We start from the raw sequence: 18,444 nt of genomic DNA, 5'->3' as shown, positions 1-18,444 counted from the left end.
ATCATACAGGCAATAGATTTATTTCCAAGGTCATTCATTAATCAGAGCTCAGGGGTGTGCATGACAATAGTTTGATGCTACTTTAATATTTGCTCTTCTACACCTTCTGCTTTTTACCATGTCTGGATAACCAAGGGAAGACAAACATGTTTGGGGGGGCTTTTAAAAAATTAATTGCTGTTGCATGTAATTTCAAGTAATTTCCAATGGTGACCCTAAGATGAAGCTATCATGGGGTTTTCTGGGGCTGAGAGTGCCTAGTGGGCTTCCATGGATGAGTGGGGAATCAAACTGATCTGCAGTCATAGCTCAATGCTCAAACCACTATGGCACATTGGCATGCCATTACAAAATCCTCATATTTCTGAATTATTGCTATACTACATGGAATCATTATAGTTTTTTTTTTCCTTTTTTAAAAATTGCAAATGCAACATGTTTTTGGTTTGAAGATCATAAAACTTCATGTGTCACACATTCTGTAAATTGTTCTGAAACTGATTGTTCTGAACCAGTTTCCCAAGTGACAGTATTTAATTGGGACAGGGCATGTGATTATTATAGTGATTAACACTGCACTGAAGTAGGTGGTTGTAGCACCTGGACTTAGTACAAGGTACTTAGTACCCTAGTAAGATGAGAATATCTTTCTGTTGTGGGAGATAGATCACTTGAAATACCTGGCTTCTCTTTTGAGACTACAGTTAGGATTCTTCTAGGCGAAGAGGTCTCATGTGGAACAGAAATGGAGCTTCTAGTTGGCAATATTGGCTGTATTTGTGTTTGTGTGTGGAGTTATATATTTACCTTGATTTTATTGTGTAAAACAGATATTGCTGGACAGCATGTTCTATCATCTCTGGCCATTTGAACAGAAGCTGGTGAGAAGTCAAATCAGACAACATTTGGAGGAGCATAGGTTCTCAATCACTGCTCTAAATGAACAGTTATTGAATTGCTAATCTTATATTTTAATATGTTCAAACGTCTATTACCACTGTGCTATTATTGTATTTATCATTGTCTCTGCTGTGAACCGCTTTGAAGACATTGTTTGTAGAATGTGTGGTGTATAAATAAACTGAATAATAGGACTAGTAACAAGGGAATAGCTTTAAAAGTATGAATTCTGTGCAAAATATGGGCCAGCCATATTACACCAGTGCTCAAAGATCTGCATTGGCTGCCTATTCGCTTCCGGGCACAATATAAGGTGTTGGTGATGACCTATAAAGCCCTAAATGGCTTGGGCCCTAGGATACCTGAAGGACCGCCTCTCCCCGTACATTCCGTCCCGCACCCTCAGAACATCTGGGCAGCAACTCCTTAGGGTGCCAGGGGCTAGGTTGTCCTCCACTACGAGGAGGACATTTTCCATCGCCGCCCCGGCCCTTTGGAACACGCTGCCCACAGAGCTCCGCTTGACCACCTCCCTGGCCCAATTCAGAAAGGATCTGAAAACCTTTCTATTCCATCTTGCATTCCCCGACTAAAGTCCAGTGGGCCTCCCTTCCTCTTCTGTGGCAAAGAGGATTGGCTAACGGGGGTTTTATTCTGTTGTTGTTTTAAAATTGTATTGTATTGTATTTTTATTATGTTGTTAACCGCCCTGATCTGTGGAAGGGCGGTATAAAAATAAAATTTTTATTATTATTTATTTATTAAAATAGATCAGAGGGTCTTACATTGGGTTTATAAGGATGTGAAGCATGCTGTGTTATATTAAAGTAAAAAAAAAAAGATTTGTTTAATGTCTTTTGTGACCAACTTCAACAAATTACTGAAAGTCAAATATATTTGATTTCTAGTGAGTTAGTATTGTGTTTTGGATACCATTGCTGAACTTGTAAGTCATAAAAATAATGAATTTATGGACTCATTTGGAAATTTGAAACAATGCACATACTATTTTAATTTTTAAAAAAACACTTTACTAAAAAAAGTTTACCATGCGACTTTGTGTGTCGTGTCTGTTTTAGTTGAACTTTGATAGATTTGCTTTCTGTTTGAACACTTATCATAGATTTAGTATTTTCAGGAATTAATGCTTGATTTTTCTTCTCCCAATATTCAGACTGTAGAGAGATCTTGTTGCCAATGATGACTGATCAGCTGAAATATCATTTGGAAAGACAGGAAGACTTGGAAGCATGTTGCCAGTTGCTCAGTAACATCTTGGAGGTTCTTTACAAGAAAGATGTGGTTAGTAGTCAGTGTGTATATTTAATAATGAAATCTTGAAAGTACCGTATTTTCCAGCCTATAAGACGACTTTTGAACCCCTTTAAATCTTCTGAAAAGTTGGGGGTCGTCTTATACGCCCCGTATGAGGAGGCCGGAGGGAAACTTTATGGGCCGGCGCGCGCGCGTTCAACGCCAGCTCTCCAAAGCCTCGGAGGAGGCCAGAAGCCGGTTCCATGGGCTGGCACGAGCCCGCCCAGCACTGGCCTTTGGAGGCCGGAGGCCAGCCCCATGGGGAGGTGGGCGCGCGCCCAGCGCTGGCCTTCTGAGGCCGGCTCCATGGGCCGGCGCGACCCCGCCCAGCGCCGGCCTTCTGAGGCCTCGGAGGCTGGCTCCATGGGCCGGTGCGATCCCGCCCAGCGCCAGCCTTCTGAGGCCTCGGAGGCTGGCTCCATGGGCCGGCGCGAGCGCGCCCAGCACCAGCCTTCCAAGGCCTCGGAGGCCGGCTTGAAGGGGCGGCGCGAGCGCGCCCAGCACCGGCCTTCCGAGGCCTCGGAGGCCGGCTCCATGGGCCGGCGCAACCCCGCCCAGCGCCGGCCTTCTGAGGCCTCGGAGGCCGGCTCCATGGGTCGGCACGAGCGCGCCCAGCGCCGGCCTTCAAGGCCTCGGAGGCCAGCTTGAAGGGGCGGCGCGAGCGCGCCCAGCGCCGGCCTTCAAGGCCTCGGAGGCTGGCTTGAAGGGGCGGCGCGAGCACGCCCAGCGCCGGCCTTCCAAGGCCTCGGAGGCCGGCTTGAAGGGGCGGCGCGAGCGCGCCCAGCGCCGGCCTTCCAAGGCCTCGGAGGCCGGAGGTCAGCCCCATAGGGAGGCGGGCACGCGCCCAGCGCCGGCTTTCAGAGGCTTCGGGTGGTCTTGTACGGCGAGTATATGGTAAACTCTATATTTTTATTTAAATAGTTGGGGGGTCGTCTTATACGCCCCGTCGCCTTATACACCGGAAAATACGGTATTTGGGACTGCCATGAATAAACATGAAACCAAATAGAAGCTGAACACTTCTTTTAATAAGTTGTAGTCCTGTTGTAAATGACATACACTTTATGGGAAATATTGAATACTTACCTAATGAAACACATAATGTGTAGTTGCCAGGGCATCTGGAACTGGAACGTCTGACTGGTCTGCAAGCACTGTAAGATTGCTATGGTAGTTTGTCAGAGGAGTAAGCTGTGGGCCATTTCTTTACTACATTCCTGATGATAGTAACAAGAGTAGCATCACAGCTAGAATCTGAGCAGGCAGGGGTTAGGTGATAGGAAATGGTGAGAATTCTACTTCGTTCTATGAAAGTCCAGAACAGTTTCTCAGTTTGAGCAGCTCATTACTCAGGTATACCCTTGAGCTATGACAGCTTGTCCCTACTTCTTTTCTCACAGGTCTGATTAAGCAGCTGACTGCTTGTCCCTGGCTCAGTTTAAATGGTGATTGGTTCTTGCTTCCCTCTAAATTGACACATTTCTATCTCTCAGAGAAACAGAAAGAATAGAAAGAAATGAATAACTTTGCAATATGGACTTCTGAGTTGCTGTGTAGTATTTGATCTGGAGGAAAAGCAGTATACAAATAAAAATTATTATTATTATTATTATTATTGCTGCATTGCAAGGAAAATCATTTAGCCCTTTGCACATAAGGGCATTTGAAAGGGGCTTTTAAATGTATTTGATCAGAAAAAGGGGTTTGTGTGAAGTGTTTGTATGCATATTAATTTCAAGCATGGTAACTGCAGGAAATCTGCAGAGGATGAACTCTTTGGGTTCATAGCAAAACAAGCAAATTAAACTTCTTAGCCACAAGCATACTTTTACATATGAGTAAATCCAGGATGCTAGGTGGATTGTACAATTTATTGGGAAGTTAAAATGCACCTTCATGATACCTTTTAAAAACATTTTGTATAGTGTTGATATTTATTCAGTTGCCTTGGTAAACCCACAGATACAGTAGGATTTTAGTCAACTTTCATAGAATCATAAAGCATACTTCAGCCTGAGGATGATTATTCTCTCCCACTGAAATAGTAGGTTATTTTGTATAATTTATACGAGTGATTCTCTATCTGTCTCTCTGTGTGTCTCTCTCACACACATACACACATCTTTAAATGCGTATACAATGAAATAACAGCTCCATATGTGTGGTTATCTATAAATGAAATTATTCCTGTGTAATATTTCCTTTCTTCACAGTTTCCACTATGCCAGTTCATCAGCACACTAAGGGTCTTGCTCTTCTTTGGCTTGAGGTCTTATATACACCGAAGTAGCTCACTAGCCCTTAAAGATAACTAAGCAGAGGAACTCTTGTCATATTCTCTTTTCTAGTATTCAGAATATACAATTTACCTGTGATACTGTTTAACCTCAGTGTATTCTAGTATTCTTGGCTAAATGTGGCCTTGATTAAATCCACTAGCAGGACTGAATATTTACAAAAAAAGAGAGGAGAGTTGGCTGAGGTGCACCTTGGGGCACAAGCAATTATCTTGCAGTTTCTGTACCTGCTGAGATGAGCAAAGTTGAAGTCCTTCCGTTTAGGAAGGTGTCAGGACACCTGCTGAGAAGACAGAGTAAGTAAGAGATGAGTTGGCTGGATTCTGAATTCTATTTGAATACTGACAGACATCCACTTCCCAAGAAATCCTTGGAAAATGGAAGAGGATATTTATTGGTTAAGGGTTTAATTATGAGGGGCAGGGAGTACATACATAGTTGAAAGTAGCTGCAATTAAGGGCAGGAAAGCCAATTCATTAGAGGGAGGAAAACATGTATAGTAGTCATACCTCTCTTCTGGTGCTTTTGCTTCACTGTTAATTTTAATTTTTAGTAAATTGCTAAAATATGTGGTTCATGAACACACATTGCACATAGAATCCAGAAGACTGATGGATTGATTTAAAATATTTTTAGACATAATCAGAGTGCACTCAACCCAGATAATGAGTTATGTTTTCCAAACTCCTAATTTCATTATGTTCAGGTCATACAATTACTAAATATGTATAAATTGAAAGTCTGTGGATCCAAGTGTAAGTTTTCAGAGAGGATAGGTCAGATCTCTCTCCTGCTTCATTTGACACAAACTCTTGGTCTGGAGGTGTTTGAATACACACTTAACATTGAGGCAAAATGATTTATTTAATTTATTAAGTGCATCATAACATAAATTTCACTACATGTGGCCTCTGGTGATACCTTTGATTTCCCATTTTGTTTTCAGGGGCCAACACAGCGGCATGTACAGATTATAATGGAAAAGCTACTGAGGACAGTAAACAGAACAGTCATATCAATGGGACGTGATTCAGAACTCATAGTAAGTGTCTTTGGGCAAATTTCTAAAAATACTTCTTATCAATTGTTCTTCATAAAAGTGCATCATCTGCCAAAAATTTCTCCTGCAGGAGAAAGTACAAAATGTGTGACAATGTTTGCTGTGTTCTTGAATTAAGTCCAATTAATGTTATTGACAGGTCTGGAGCTGCTCCTATTCAGTTTGCCCCCAAATGTATATAAATTGAAGTCTTGTGTAGTGGGGAATGGAAGAAGTAACCTTAAACCTTTGTATTTACACTGGAAACCATTTTGCCCCATTGGTAATGTAAAAAGTGAAGTAGAATTTCCTTTCTAAATGATGAGTTAATAGACCAAGATGTACTACTGTTCTCTGTAAGAAGTTGTATTTTGTTACATTTCTTTTGGGCCTTCAAAACCTCATAGTTGACCATTTTCCTTTGAGATATCATCTGGCAGATAAGCTTATACCAAGCAACACAGTTGCACAGCATGCCTGCAGGCACTCCATTTCACTAGGCATACTCAACTTACAGCCAACAAAAAACAAGGGAAAACTACACAGCAAAAGTGATGCACAAGCATTCCAGAATCATATAACAAAAAGAAAACTCATCAGATTCATTTAAACAAATAATGCCCATCTGGTACTCGTGAATTTTAAAAAATTGAAGAGGTTTTTCATTGTCTAGTACACTATCTTGCCTGTCCTTGTGCAGATATTGCCAGCTAACACCAGGCCAATAAGAAAATCTACTCCTTAGGCTTATTTTAGTTGTGAAATACATTGGATGCACTCAGTTGCTTAATGTTTTTCTGGGAGAGATTTTGATTACCTGGTTTGTTTGTACCTGTGGTTAATGTCTTTCATTGCAGATATTAAGCAGTCCCAATAAACGTTCATTACATATGTATCATCCAACTTGGTTAGGGATAAATGATAAAATGTGCATAGAAATTTCCCATGAACAAGCATGATTTCTTTACATTTGGTCAGAATTATTTTGTACTTGAGTTATTACCTCAGCTGGCAGTTCAGTGCCAAAATCCACCATTTGTTGTTGTTGTTGTTGTATTTATATTTCTAATTACAAAACTGTTTCATAGTTTTGTGGCTTTGTTATTGCTCTTTCTATTATCTAATATTCAGAGTTTCAATAACAAACATTTTACCCCACGTCCTGAATTCTTTTCTATGTTGTCTTGTTTCTGGGGCTGTATTGTTCTCTATGGCTGCATTTGCAGAATGGTAATAATGCAGGTTGATACTGCTTCAGTTGTCATAGCTGCATTCCTCAATCTCCTGGGATTTACAGTTTGTTGTTACACCAGAGTTCCCTGACAGAGAAGGCTGAATCTCTCACAAAACTACAAATCCATTATTCCATAGCACTGAGCCATGGCAGTTAAATAGTGCGGATGCAGCATATAACATTTCCCTGTTTACAAGATTAAAATACAGTCTGTTGGAAGTAATCATTTTGTTTAGATCTGTTCTTGTATTTTTCCAGTTCTGATCTGGCAACATCTTCCTCCATTGCTATTTCTCAACCATGTGTCCTAATCCCGTGTCTTGCTTAGGTTTATTTTGTACATACAATATTTTATCTCCTTAATCCAAGGAGATAAAACCTTTGTCTCTGCATGATAATTAGTGCAGTCTGACTCCATTACCTAAATTGATTTATGTAGTACTTGTGCTGCTAGGCCATGTGGAACCACCAGGACCACCAATGGATGAAAATTTGTTAGTCCACTGTTACAATTTTACATTAACTTTTTATCATGGAATTGCTTCGATCTGACCCAGCCTTAGTCTGTAGTTAATACAGCATTTGTGATAGGGCTGTCAAAAGCAATTACTTCATGCAATTGATTGGGATTGGTGCAATTTTCTTCTTTTGAGGATATTGACAGTGCTTGGGGTTACGTAATGTAGCATATGTGCATTAGATTTTTCTCCACTGTATTTTATTTATAGCACTAAGTACTGTTGATGCCTCTTTAGAATAGAGTAGTATATTTCTGATATAGAAGTGGACACTGATTCATCCATCCACATTTTAAAACATTCAGACTAGTATCTGAACCAAATTTCTTTCCTAAGAATGAAAGTAGAACATATAGGTAGAAATTTCACTCATTTTGGGATGTAGCATCTTTCTTCTCAACCCCTTTCAGTCAGCATTTCGGTACTTTTCCTGACACTGAGATGATAGTAGTGACTGCGATGGATGATGAACATTTGGAGATTCATGGGCTAATTCTTCCTTGTTGATTGCGTTGGATTTCTCAGTGGCTATTTTCACTGTAGGTCCTTCTCTGAGACAATTTTTAACACCTGGTTGAATTTACTAGATCACATTCTGTTGCATTAATCAAATGTATCTAGAGTGTGCTTGCTGGTTATGCAAGTTCAGCATTGTGGCGACAACAGGCAGATTAGAACCTTGGCACTAGCCAGTGGGAGCTGCTCCCAGAAGTGAATATATGAGGGAGGAGCAGGTTTGAAAGGGATTGGTGTTTAGTGTGCTCTGAGGGGTGAAGAGCCATTGAGGCTAGGTTAGGCTGCTGTGAGGGACAATTAGAAAGGGTTTAGGTACCCATGAAAGGGACCAAGAGTGTCCTTAATTAAATTGTTGTAGTGTCCTGCGGGAGACATAGTGTTTGGTGACTAGTGGAGTCACAGGTAACCAGAAATGTTATAAGATACAAAAGTTTAATAAAGGTTCTGTGAGAACTTAGTCTGTAAGGAAACATATATAAAGCTATAGAGAAACAATTACAAAAACAAGCTAAAGAAACTGTTAACTGTGTAACTAATAAAGTATTTATACACCATATATATTGTGAACACCATCCACTACAAGAAATATTGTTTTCAGCCTGACTTGTAAATAAATTTATTACCTTGTTTCAACAAACAGCTGTCTGAAGTGATTTCAGAAACACATTAAAAATGTTACCACCATTGAGAAAAGTCTTTTGGGTTTGGGATAAGGGTGTGGCTGTCAAAGAATAGTTGGTACCAAGCTGGGGGGAATTTGAAACAAAGAGTGCTGGCATCTAAAGATAGTGCAGGAAATACTTAAGAGAGTCCCGGGTTTGAGTCTCACAGTGAAGAATTGGTGGGACAGTGGCCGTTATCTTCATATAATTGGTGGCAGTGGTGGGATCAAAAAAGACCCATTGTGCTATCATCCAAGAAAAGGTGGGTGAGTCTCACCTAGACAAGCATCATATGTATCCATTACAGCATGGCAAAACATCACACTAGATATTAGCATTAAAATGTTATTTATTAGACAATGCTTTTCTAATATGTCCTCCCCCCATGTGATACTATCTCTTGTTTTATGAAGATGAGAAAGCCAGACAGATAATATCTAAACTTCAAAATAATGACACTAAGAATACTGTGAAGGTTTGACTTTTTGCATGGGCTTTTTGTCTATTGTGTGGATTCCAGAAAATTGTATTTGAGAGTTGGTGTTCTCTTGACTTTTATAGCCAAGTACATTGTATTAAATATGCACACTGTGAACATGAACATAGACTTGAAAGCATTACATTTGAGCATACTGTACTATAATTATTTAATGAATTCTCAGAGTACCAAAAAATTTAAAAACGCACTTACCGTTTAAAGTTCAATGAATTTTGGCCAGATGACGGGCTATCACAATTCACTTTTATGGTGTCAATGAAGTCATAATATTGTGTGTTGTAAATATACTTAGTACACAACATCATGACTTCCAAATGTATTAACATGACTCTTCTAGATTTTTTTTTCTTCCTCCCTTTTTCTTTTCCCATGCTAGGTCACTGAATTTGGATTTGACACACAATAAGGTTATTGTAAAACATTTGCAAAAGAGCATCTTAGTTCTTGATGACTATCATTTACAGCGCATTATAAATAAAGGTTAATAATAATAATAATAATAATAATAATAATTTGAATAGTGTTTGCCTCTGATGTCTTTATCTAACGCTTTCAAATCTCTCAATATGTTTTTACACGATTGGAGAGTAACAGGGTTGGCCTAGCGGTCCATTCCAGTTGAGAATACTTCCTAGTTCAGAGCTTACTGTACTTCCAGAAAAATGTCCATGTGATCACACATATCAAATGCCCCATGAGCATTTGACCTTGTAAGTATTTATCCATAAATAGGATTGTGTATCTTTGGAAAAAAATACAGCTTTGAAAAGAGAGTACAATTTTTGTTTGTTTAATTCATCACTTAAACTGCAGTGGCGCCACTCCATAGATGGAAAAAGAATCTGGAAACAATCTCTTAAAATAAAAGTATTGCCTTATAAAACTGCAGCTCACATTTGTTAGCCCATCAAGGCATGGGTTTTTTTTTACCATCTTCAGTTTTCAGCTCATAATTTGAGCCCAATTTTTAGTTAACTAAAAGGAACCACCACATGTTTGTGCCATAGATTTCAGAATAGCTGGTGTTCCTCTCCACATCCAAATAACTTTTTTCCTGCAAACATTCTTGAAAACAAAGATGAATTAATAGAAAAGTACTGTCCAAAAAGCAAAGGTAGGTATTCACTTGCTTTTAAGTTAATTGTAAAAACTGAAAACAACTGAAAAAAACTAAATCTGACAAGCACTTTCATGGGCAGAGATAGTATATACAAATAATAAAGAGATGCAATCTCTAGGGATGGAAAAATCCAAAGATGTAGGTGGCCCAGGCAAATCTTTCAAACATATGCACACTTTACATGGCTTCACATCTCTGAAGTGATTCCAGTGATCTAACCAATGTAAATAAGATAGGAAATGTCCTATGAGTCCTATTTTGTTAATTTACTAAATAAAGATACCTTTAAAGAAATTGCATTCCTAGGCTAGAAATTCTGCCTGCTTCAAGTCAGCCTTGGGAAATTCTGGTTTTACCCTGCCTTGTCTCCAGAAGCCATCCACACTACATTTATGAGAGTTGGGTTGATCGTCAGATACTTTCATAGAAAACCAGTAATATAGCAAAGGCAATAGCAATAGCATTTACATTTCTGTACTGCTTCATAGTGAACTTAAGCTCTCTCTAAGCGGTTTACAATCTGTAAACCAATTTCCCCCAACAAACTGAGTACTCATTTTATGAACCTATGAAAGGATGGAAGACTGAGTCAACCTGGAGCCCTGTGATTGAACTCACAACGTTATGCCTCGAGTACTGCCATTTAATCATTGTGCCACCAAGGCTCCCTGGAAATATGAAAAGTAAGAGACTTTTACCCCTCTTTGACACTACTATTAAAAATCCAAACCCTCCTGAGTTAGGAATTAAAATATACTTTTCTTGCAACAGGCTGTAGATTTAAATGTGGTTTCTCCACCAGATAACACATAAATTTCATAGAAATAGCAAGATAGAAGTGCTTCATGTACCATTTACTGGTTCAAGAAGATATACATAATTCAAAATATTAGTTAAGAAAGCCTTAAATTATTTAACTATTCTACCTTTTAACCTTACCACTGCAAAAATTGAGGGCTATTCATAGAAAAACTGAGGTACTCTACAGGAAAACTCAAGTGTGGGTAACATACTCAAAGCTGATACCCTTATAATCACATATTCAGATTTATCCTTAAAAATCCTCAGGGCTGATAAGTGCCCCAAAAGATCAGAAAACTTTGCATGGTTCAGAACTGCAGCCTAGTGGCTTGAGGAAGCTTTTCAGCCCATGAGATACTAAGTTGTTCCAATGTTAAAACTGCATTGTAATTATTGCTGCTGCAGTGAGTGTTGGTTTGATTGATTAACATTTAAAAGAATGCTAGATTTTGGAATAATTCTGTTCATTTGGCTCAGAGATGATGTAGGCTTGATGATTTAGTTTGGCTAAGCCCCCCAATGTGCTTGCCGTTACACTTGTTGAAATCATTGAAGCCATAGTGTCCCCATTGATTTCAGTAGGCAGAACTACATTGGCTGCCTGCTTCTGAATGGCTAGAGAGTGGGAAAGCGACCCACTGTTTCAGGCCTTTGGAGAAAGAGACTATTTGGTGGGTTTCCCCGCCTAAATGTTTAAATACTGTTTATAGGGTATATGATTTATGGCTCAGGGTCATGAATGTGGAGAACTATGAACTCTATTCTCAGGATAGCACAGACAGGGAAAGAGAGTAGGCTAGGATGTCTGCGCAATGAAATGGACTATGATTTTTTTAATCAATTTTACTTGCCATCATTTGAGCAGGAGTGCTCCAAATGTTCATAGTGAGCCTACAATAGATCTCTGTGTTTGCGTACTGAACTGTAAAAGCCTTTATGTTATAAGACAGTACAACAATAAACATTAGGATGTTCTTGTTTCCCATACACTTCAATATGTATTTTGCTTATCAGAATAAATTACTTGGAAGATCATAGGTTCCTGCCCAACAACTCACACATTTTGAAAGAAAGCATGATGCAAGATGCACTTGTGCGTTCAATATACTTGACATAACAGTAAAAATGTTGTGTCCCGGTGGTCTTTTCTGGCAACATATTCTCAGATTATTGCCACTATTGTGTAAATTGTTCTTGGAACTGTTGTTCAAAATAGTGCAACCTGTGAATGAGGAAGTAGCCAATGAAACGTAGAGTGGATTATTACAGGTTTTGTCTGTCATTTGAAATAGTTATAGTCTGTCTGCACTGCAGAAATAATCCAATTTGACACTACATTAACTGTCATGACTCAGTGCTGTGGAATTCTGGGAAATATAGCTTTGTGAGGCAGCTCTGGTACCACAATACCCAGAATTCTGTAGCATTGAGCCATAGCAGATAAACTGGTGTCAAACTGGAACATTTATTCAGTGCAGATACAGCCACAGTTACTCTAGAATAGCACAGTATCAATATTATACTATACAGATTAAGGCACGGAACAGACCGCCACAAAGGGGTGGCTTGAAGCTGCCCCTGAGAAAGCCGGATTGGGGCCGTAGCAACTGCATGCAGCGCCCCCAATCTGCCTTTTTGCCGCTCCAAAAAGAAGTGGCAAATTGACACTCCTTTTTGCACTGGCAAAAAGCTGGCTTTTCCTGCCCCGCCACAGCTTTACGGCACTCCTGTGGCATGGGGCATGTAAATGCTGTACTGCTGGAGAACCCGAAAGCCAGCCCACTTCTGGGCATCCCAGCGGTGTGAAGCTGGCTACCGGGCATCTTAGGGGCGTGCGTTGTCTGCACTTTGTACCCTCAAGCTGGTTGGAAGCCGGCTTTGTTGGCTGATCTCTTTCACCCCTAAGTGGACTTGATGGCCCTTGAGGTCTTTTCCAGCACTGTGATTGTATAATTCTAAGTGCTGTTATGATAGACTACTGGAGAAACTTTTGTTGTTTTATGTTAAAAGGGATGTTACAGAAGACAATTAAAATGCTTGCTTAGAATCTGTCATCAAACATTTGAAATGTATGTTTTGTTTTGGTTTCTGTGATTTAAGCATTCCATGGAAGCTGCCTTATATTTATCATTGGCTGTTGTGTGGACACGACCCTTCTCCCTTTTCCCTCATGGGGGGATGTTTAAGCTGAGAGTGTTACTTCCCATCCCACCAATGAGCTTTATGGCTGAATGGAAATTTGAACCAAAATCCTAGCCTGATACTCTGTCCACTACGGTCAGTTAGACCTATTCATTACCAAATCATTTTTAGCATCACTCTGCCTTTTATTCTAGCCTTCCTAATGTATGAAAATCTGTCATGCACCATCATGTGGAGTAAATAAAATAGTATGGATTTCTATAAACTGGGATGTCAACACATTTTTTTCATTTTATCAGATCTTAATTAGTGCTTGTGAAGTTATAGCTTCAAGACTGTGTATAAAGCCAGAATCTAATGTCCTAAATGCCTTGTTTAATTTATAGCCAACATTATTTTTTGCTAAATATTACACTGGCTCTATTTGCTTTTATTTTCTTGTGGATTTTCTGAATAGCATCTTCAAGTGTTTGAAAGTAAATCACTGTACTATATTGTTTGCATTTTTCTATCACTCTCTTTGATGCACTTAACATATTTGGACATAACTGAAACAATATACTGAGAAAATAGCTTTTCTATAATTAGCAGATTTATTCTAATGCTACAGTTTGCTCCTGATATGTTCCAGATATTTTGTAAGAATGCATCTTGCCTTTTGTGAGAGAATTATTATTCATCATAATTAAAGCTTCATTAATACAATTCTGTATTATCTTCAAGTGGACTAAATCATAGGAGTCAAGTAGGGAGGGTATCGTGGGTCATCTAGTGCTGTATTTTCACCATTCTCTCTGCCTCTGCCTCCCTTTGCCTCTCTCTTTTTTTCTTACACAGAACCATGTACACACAGAGAGAACATCCCAGAAAGTTCCCCCTACACCAAAATATTGCTGGAAATGTTTTTGCCCAGTTGTTACTAAGAATCTGATCAGGCAACATAGTCCCTCCTAGTGCTTTATTACTTGATAAGTGGAAAGTTTTCCCTAATATTGAATCAAACCATGGAAGACTGAAAAGAATAATTGTTAAGTTGTTTATTACCTGTATCATCCTTCTTGTTGTCAGTGGCTGCTTCTGGTCAGTCATCCTAATCCAAAAGATGTCCTTTGGAATAGTTTTTTAAAATGATCCTATTAATGTATACATGAATATATACATTCAGCATCTTTTTGTATTTGCTTTATAGTTTCTATTGGCTTCTTGAGTTATCCAGTTCTCAAGCTTGAGTCTTAATGGTGAAAGGCATCAAGTCTGAGCTGAGGTAGGGAGTTCTTCAATTGAGGTCTCTCATGAGTCCAAAACAGTGCCAGATCCAGGAGAAAGCTCAATAGGTCTGTAGAAGATCTGATTCCTAGCCAATAGGCTATTTCAGGATAATAATTCTAAATCATTGTGTCAAAAGTCTGAAAAGGGGGGAAAGGAAGGAGAAATCCAGGACAGATGTATAGAAATGAAGCTGCTTGATAGCTATCAAGTAAGCATTTGTGTCATCTTTCATAGTGCCATTTTCCATTCTCCTTGTGGGATGTCTTCACTATTTTATGCTGTTGCACTCTGCTTGAACAAGCTAGCTGGGACTATCTTTCCAGTATCTATCCATCTTGCCCAGTTTAGCTGAATCTTAATGAAACATGCTTGAACAATGATGGGGTATGAAGTAGATAAAGTGTTGAACAGAAGTCCTCTACCATTCTGTAGGTACAAAAGGGAATCGTCCTCTGCATACTTACTTGTGCCTCACTGAATTGTCCTCAAGGAACCTGTCTCCTGAAAATAGATCCCTCAAACCGTCATGTAGAAATTGAGAATGCAGACAACAGACAACACTAGCATAATTATCCAAGGCCATTGAACCTATGCTGACATGTTTAGAAGATGAACAATAGCAATAGAGTATCAAGAGATTCTTTATCCGTTTGTAGTTCATCCTTTTATAAGCTAGGATTTATGATACACCACCATTTCCAGGCATCTTTGTTAGAATTACTACTTAGTGTTGAGGTGGACAGTGTGTGACCATTGAATCCATAAATTATTCTGCACTCCCAGATTTTTAGGGACTGGTTTTGGTTATGATGTTTTTGGATCCCCCCAAGCTGATACAAGCCTTTTTTCTGCCTATAGACGTCATTCTTCAAAGCAGGAAGTGACTGAAACAGGAAGCCTCATCTGAAGTTAGATCTGCAGGCTTAAAAAAAGGAGACAAGTGAAAACACCTGAAAATGTGATGAAATGGCTAGTAGCACCCCGAGATGTGTGTGTGTGAGGGGGGGGGGCTGGCAGCTAGTTGTGGACAATAGAAATGGAAATGTGGGGGACTGTAAAGTACTGTAGGTGGGCAATATGCCCCTTCCCAATGCCTGGTAGTAGATTATTATCCCATGATGGAGCCCTGACCATCAAATACTTCCCCAATAATACTTAACCTTTGACAAGACAACTATCTCGTTCACTATTTTATTGAAATATTCAAGGGTTGATTATTATAGAGCTCTGCAACAGAAACCTGCCAGTAACAGTTTCCTCCTCCCTTTTTAACCATTTATTTTATTTTCATTTAAGTAAAGGAAAGGCCCCAGGTATCTTAGATTTTCCATCTGTTGTCTGAACTCATGGAGATTTTAGATAAAAGTTTGGGATGCAGAAAGACTGCATGTCTTATAATTGCCAGGCTATGTATAGTAGCAGGGCAGTGGACTTTTGCAGTGTGTTTATGTGTGTGTGAGAGAGGGAAACATACAGACACTCAGAAATTTATCAATCAAAATCTTGCAGGGGGTCCTGCTATTCATGTGTAATTGGAAACTGACTGCAAGATAACAGAATCACTATGAGGTCACAGCAGCATCCAAAGATCTGTAGAACTAGGCAGAGGATATTAACTGCTTTCTAAGGAATGGTGGGAAAAGAGTTGATTTTTCTTCAAATCAGTCAGAGCTAGGAGATGTCTAGCTTCTTTCATTCTTCAAAGTTCTGGTAATAATACAGGTTGAGTCACTCTTATCCTCAATGTTTGAGACCAGAAGTGTTTTAGATTTTGAAGCATTTGCATATACATGATGAGATATCTTGGAGATGAGACCAAGTCTAAACATGACATTCATTTATACACCTTGTACACATAGTCTGAAGGTTATACACAATGTTTTAAACAATTTTATGCATGAAGCAAAGTTTGTGTACACTGAGCCACCATGAAGCAAAGGTGTCAGTATCTCAGCCACCTATGAGAACAATTTTGAAATATTTCAGATTTTACAATTCCAGATAAGGGAGAGTCAACCTGTATTTGATCTAGTGAGGAACATGTGCTCCCTAGAGTTCATAGTTGAGTTATAGAGCCTCCAAAGAAGCATCCCTGTTCTCTTATTATAGTGTGATAAAGAGTGTGCCTTTCTGTATAGTTTTTTTGGGGGGAAATTAAGTCTATCTTTGATGGCTGCCCAGTATCCCTGGTTGATGACCTATTTGAACAGTTAGGAAGACCTGAATTCACATGCACCATTAACTTCACAAGACTAGGAACAGATACTCTGTACTCCCAAGTCCACAGAAAAGCTTGCCTTGCCAGCCCTGTTGGGCTTGTTCTGGCTGTGAGGCTAACGCTTTTGCTTTGTCAGGCACATTTCACATTCAAAAGCTTCATGGATATAGTGCTGGCCTTAAACCACTTTCTGTTTGCACATATGTAGACAGCATTAGGGTGCTTTGGAACCTTGCAACAAATAGTGTATGTTAATCTATAGGCAGTGAATCACAAAAAGATGTATATTGGTTGCTAACACACCCAGTAGGCCTAGATTCTAGGCTTTGGCACGAAGAAATGACTTAAAAAGTAATTAGTTGCAGTGCCAAATCTTCAGAATGTAGTTAATAACTGATGCAGTTACTTATTTTAAAGTTAAAAAAATTATGCAAGAATAGGATTAGTTACTGTTTCTCAAAGCTGTCAAAATGCTAGAAATCAGTAGCTAATACAGTGCGCCCTTCTTTTACACGGGGGATCTGTTCCGGACCCCCCTGTATAAGGGAAAAACGCATATGCTCAAGCCCCATTAAAAATAATGGGGCTCGTGCATGCAATGGCGTGCGCCCCATTACTTCTTCCTGGTGAGCCTAGGATTTTCTGGTGCAGGCTTCCAGCATATGCTGGAAGCCACGTAAGCCGCGCTTGTGTATAATGCAGGCGCACTGTAGTATAAAATACACCTAAATAATGAAGTCATATTCCTGGTAACTATAAAATTAATTGGAATACTTACATCAAAAAGGTGTGAACTTATCCTTTGTAAGGGACCCTAGTTACTCTTTCAATATTGCAAAAAGGAGTCAGTTACATGTTAGTAATTATTTGTAACTAGTGGGTTAAAGTAGGGGCTCTCTATAGGGAACCAGTTTATTGAGCCCGTTTTAGTTGATCTGGGTGGAAATGCCATGCCCTCCACTTACCAGGTGGCACTTGGCCCTGCAGAATTTGCATCTGGGATCAAATCCATACAGCAAGACCAGCCAATGGCCAAGGATTAAGGGAACAGTACCTAAGAACATCTAAACCAAGTGCCTTGCTTTTAATATGTTCAAAATACTACACATACTTTGCCTCAGTCATTTTAAAAGTTCTAAGATGGATCAGTATTTTCCTTTCCTGTGGACATACATGATGCCTATAGAGCTGCAGCTGTCATCTTCCTTAGCCTGCAAGGCTAGTGGTTCGCCTCATTCAGTAACACTGATTTGGTAGCTTCCATAAAGTGGTTGTCTATGGACTTGTGGACTGACATGGACATCAGATAGCTTGGGAAGCACTTCACTACAATATTTATATGGCTCTCTAGTAGGTTGCTTTTCTACATAAGTATAAATACATCCTTTTGTGTATTGTGGTCAAGTAATATTTCATGAGTTATTATTTTTGGTTTCTTTTTGTTTTTAAGTATTCATCTGTTATAATAGAAAATGGAAGAAGCTTACAGTGTTTAAAAACAAAACATCTCAAGAATTGCATTCTACCTAAATGGTGATGTATACTTCAAGTCCACATTAATTTAAATAGCTTGCACTCATACTTTATTGATATAGTAATAATGCAATGAGATCTTGGAAGCTCCCTGCTTTACTGTAGCACAGAGGAATGCTGTGCCTTTTATGGTGCTGTTTGTGGCAATGATAATTATCAAGTTTACAAATACTATCAGCTCAGTGCTATTACAAAGATGATGTTAGACCAATGCTATTTTAACAACTCATTTGATTTTAAAGTGCTCATGAAAAATTAATCTATTGGATTTGAGAAGCTTAATACAGTAATGAAAGTTGTAGGGACAGCCAGTTTCTTCTTGCGCAAAAGTGTTTTCACAAGCAAGGGTTATTTTTAAGGTATAATAAAAGGAAGCAATTC

General features: G+C 39.2%; 1 protein-coding gene across 4 annotated transcripts in view; it reads left to right on the top strand.

Moving 5' to 3' along the window:
- DOCK1 (dedicator of cytokinesis 1) overlaps positions 1 to 18,444 on the top strand; it is a 511,572-nt gene that overhangs the window by 179,568 nt on the left and 313,560 nt on the right. For all 4 annotated transcript variants that reach the window (XM_042460991.1, XM_042460990.1, XM_042460988.1 and 1 more), the window contains 2 exons: positions 2,075 to 2,202; positions 5,459 to 5,554. In XM_042460991.1, the coding sequence (XP_042316925.1) occupies positions 2,075 to 2,202; positions 5,459 to 5,554 (224 nt within the window). The remainder of the gene's footprint in view (positions 1 to 2,074; positions 2,203 to 5,458; positions 5,555 to 18,444) is intronic.

This window comes from Sceloporus undulatus, chromosome 3 (assembly GCF_019175285.1).
Source record: "Sceloporus undulatus isolate JIND9_A2432 ecotype Alabama chromosome 3, SceUnd_v1.1, whole genome shotgun sequence".
Classification (NCBI taxonomy): domain Eukaryota; kingdom Metazoa; phylum Chordata; class Lepidosauria; order Squamata; family Phrynosomatidae; genus Sceloporus; species Sceloporus undulatus.
This window is presented reverse-complemented; position numbering and strand designations above follow the sequence as displayed.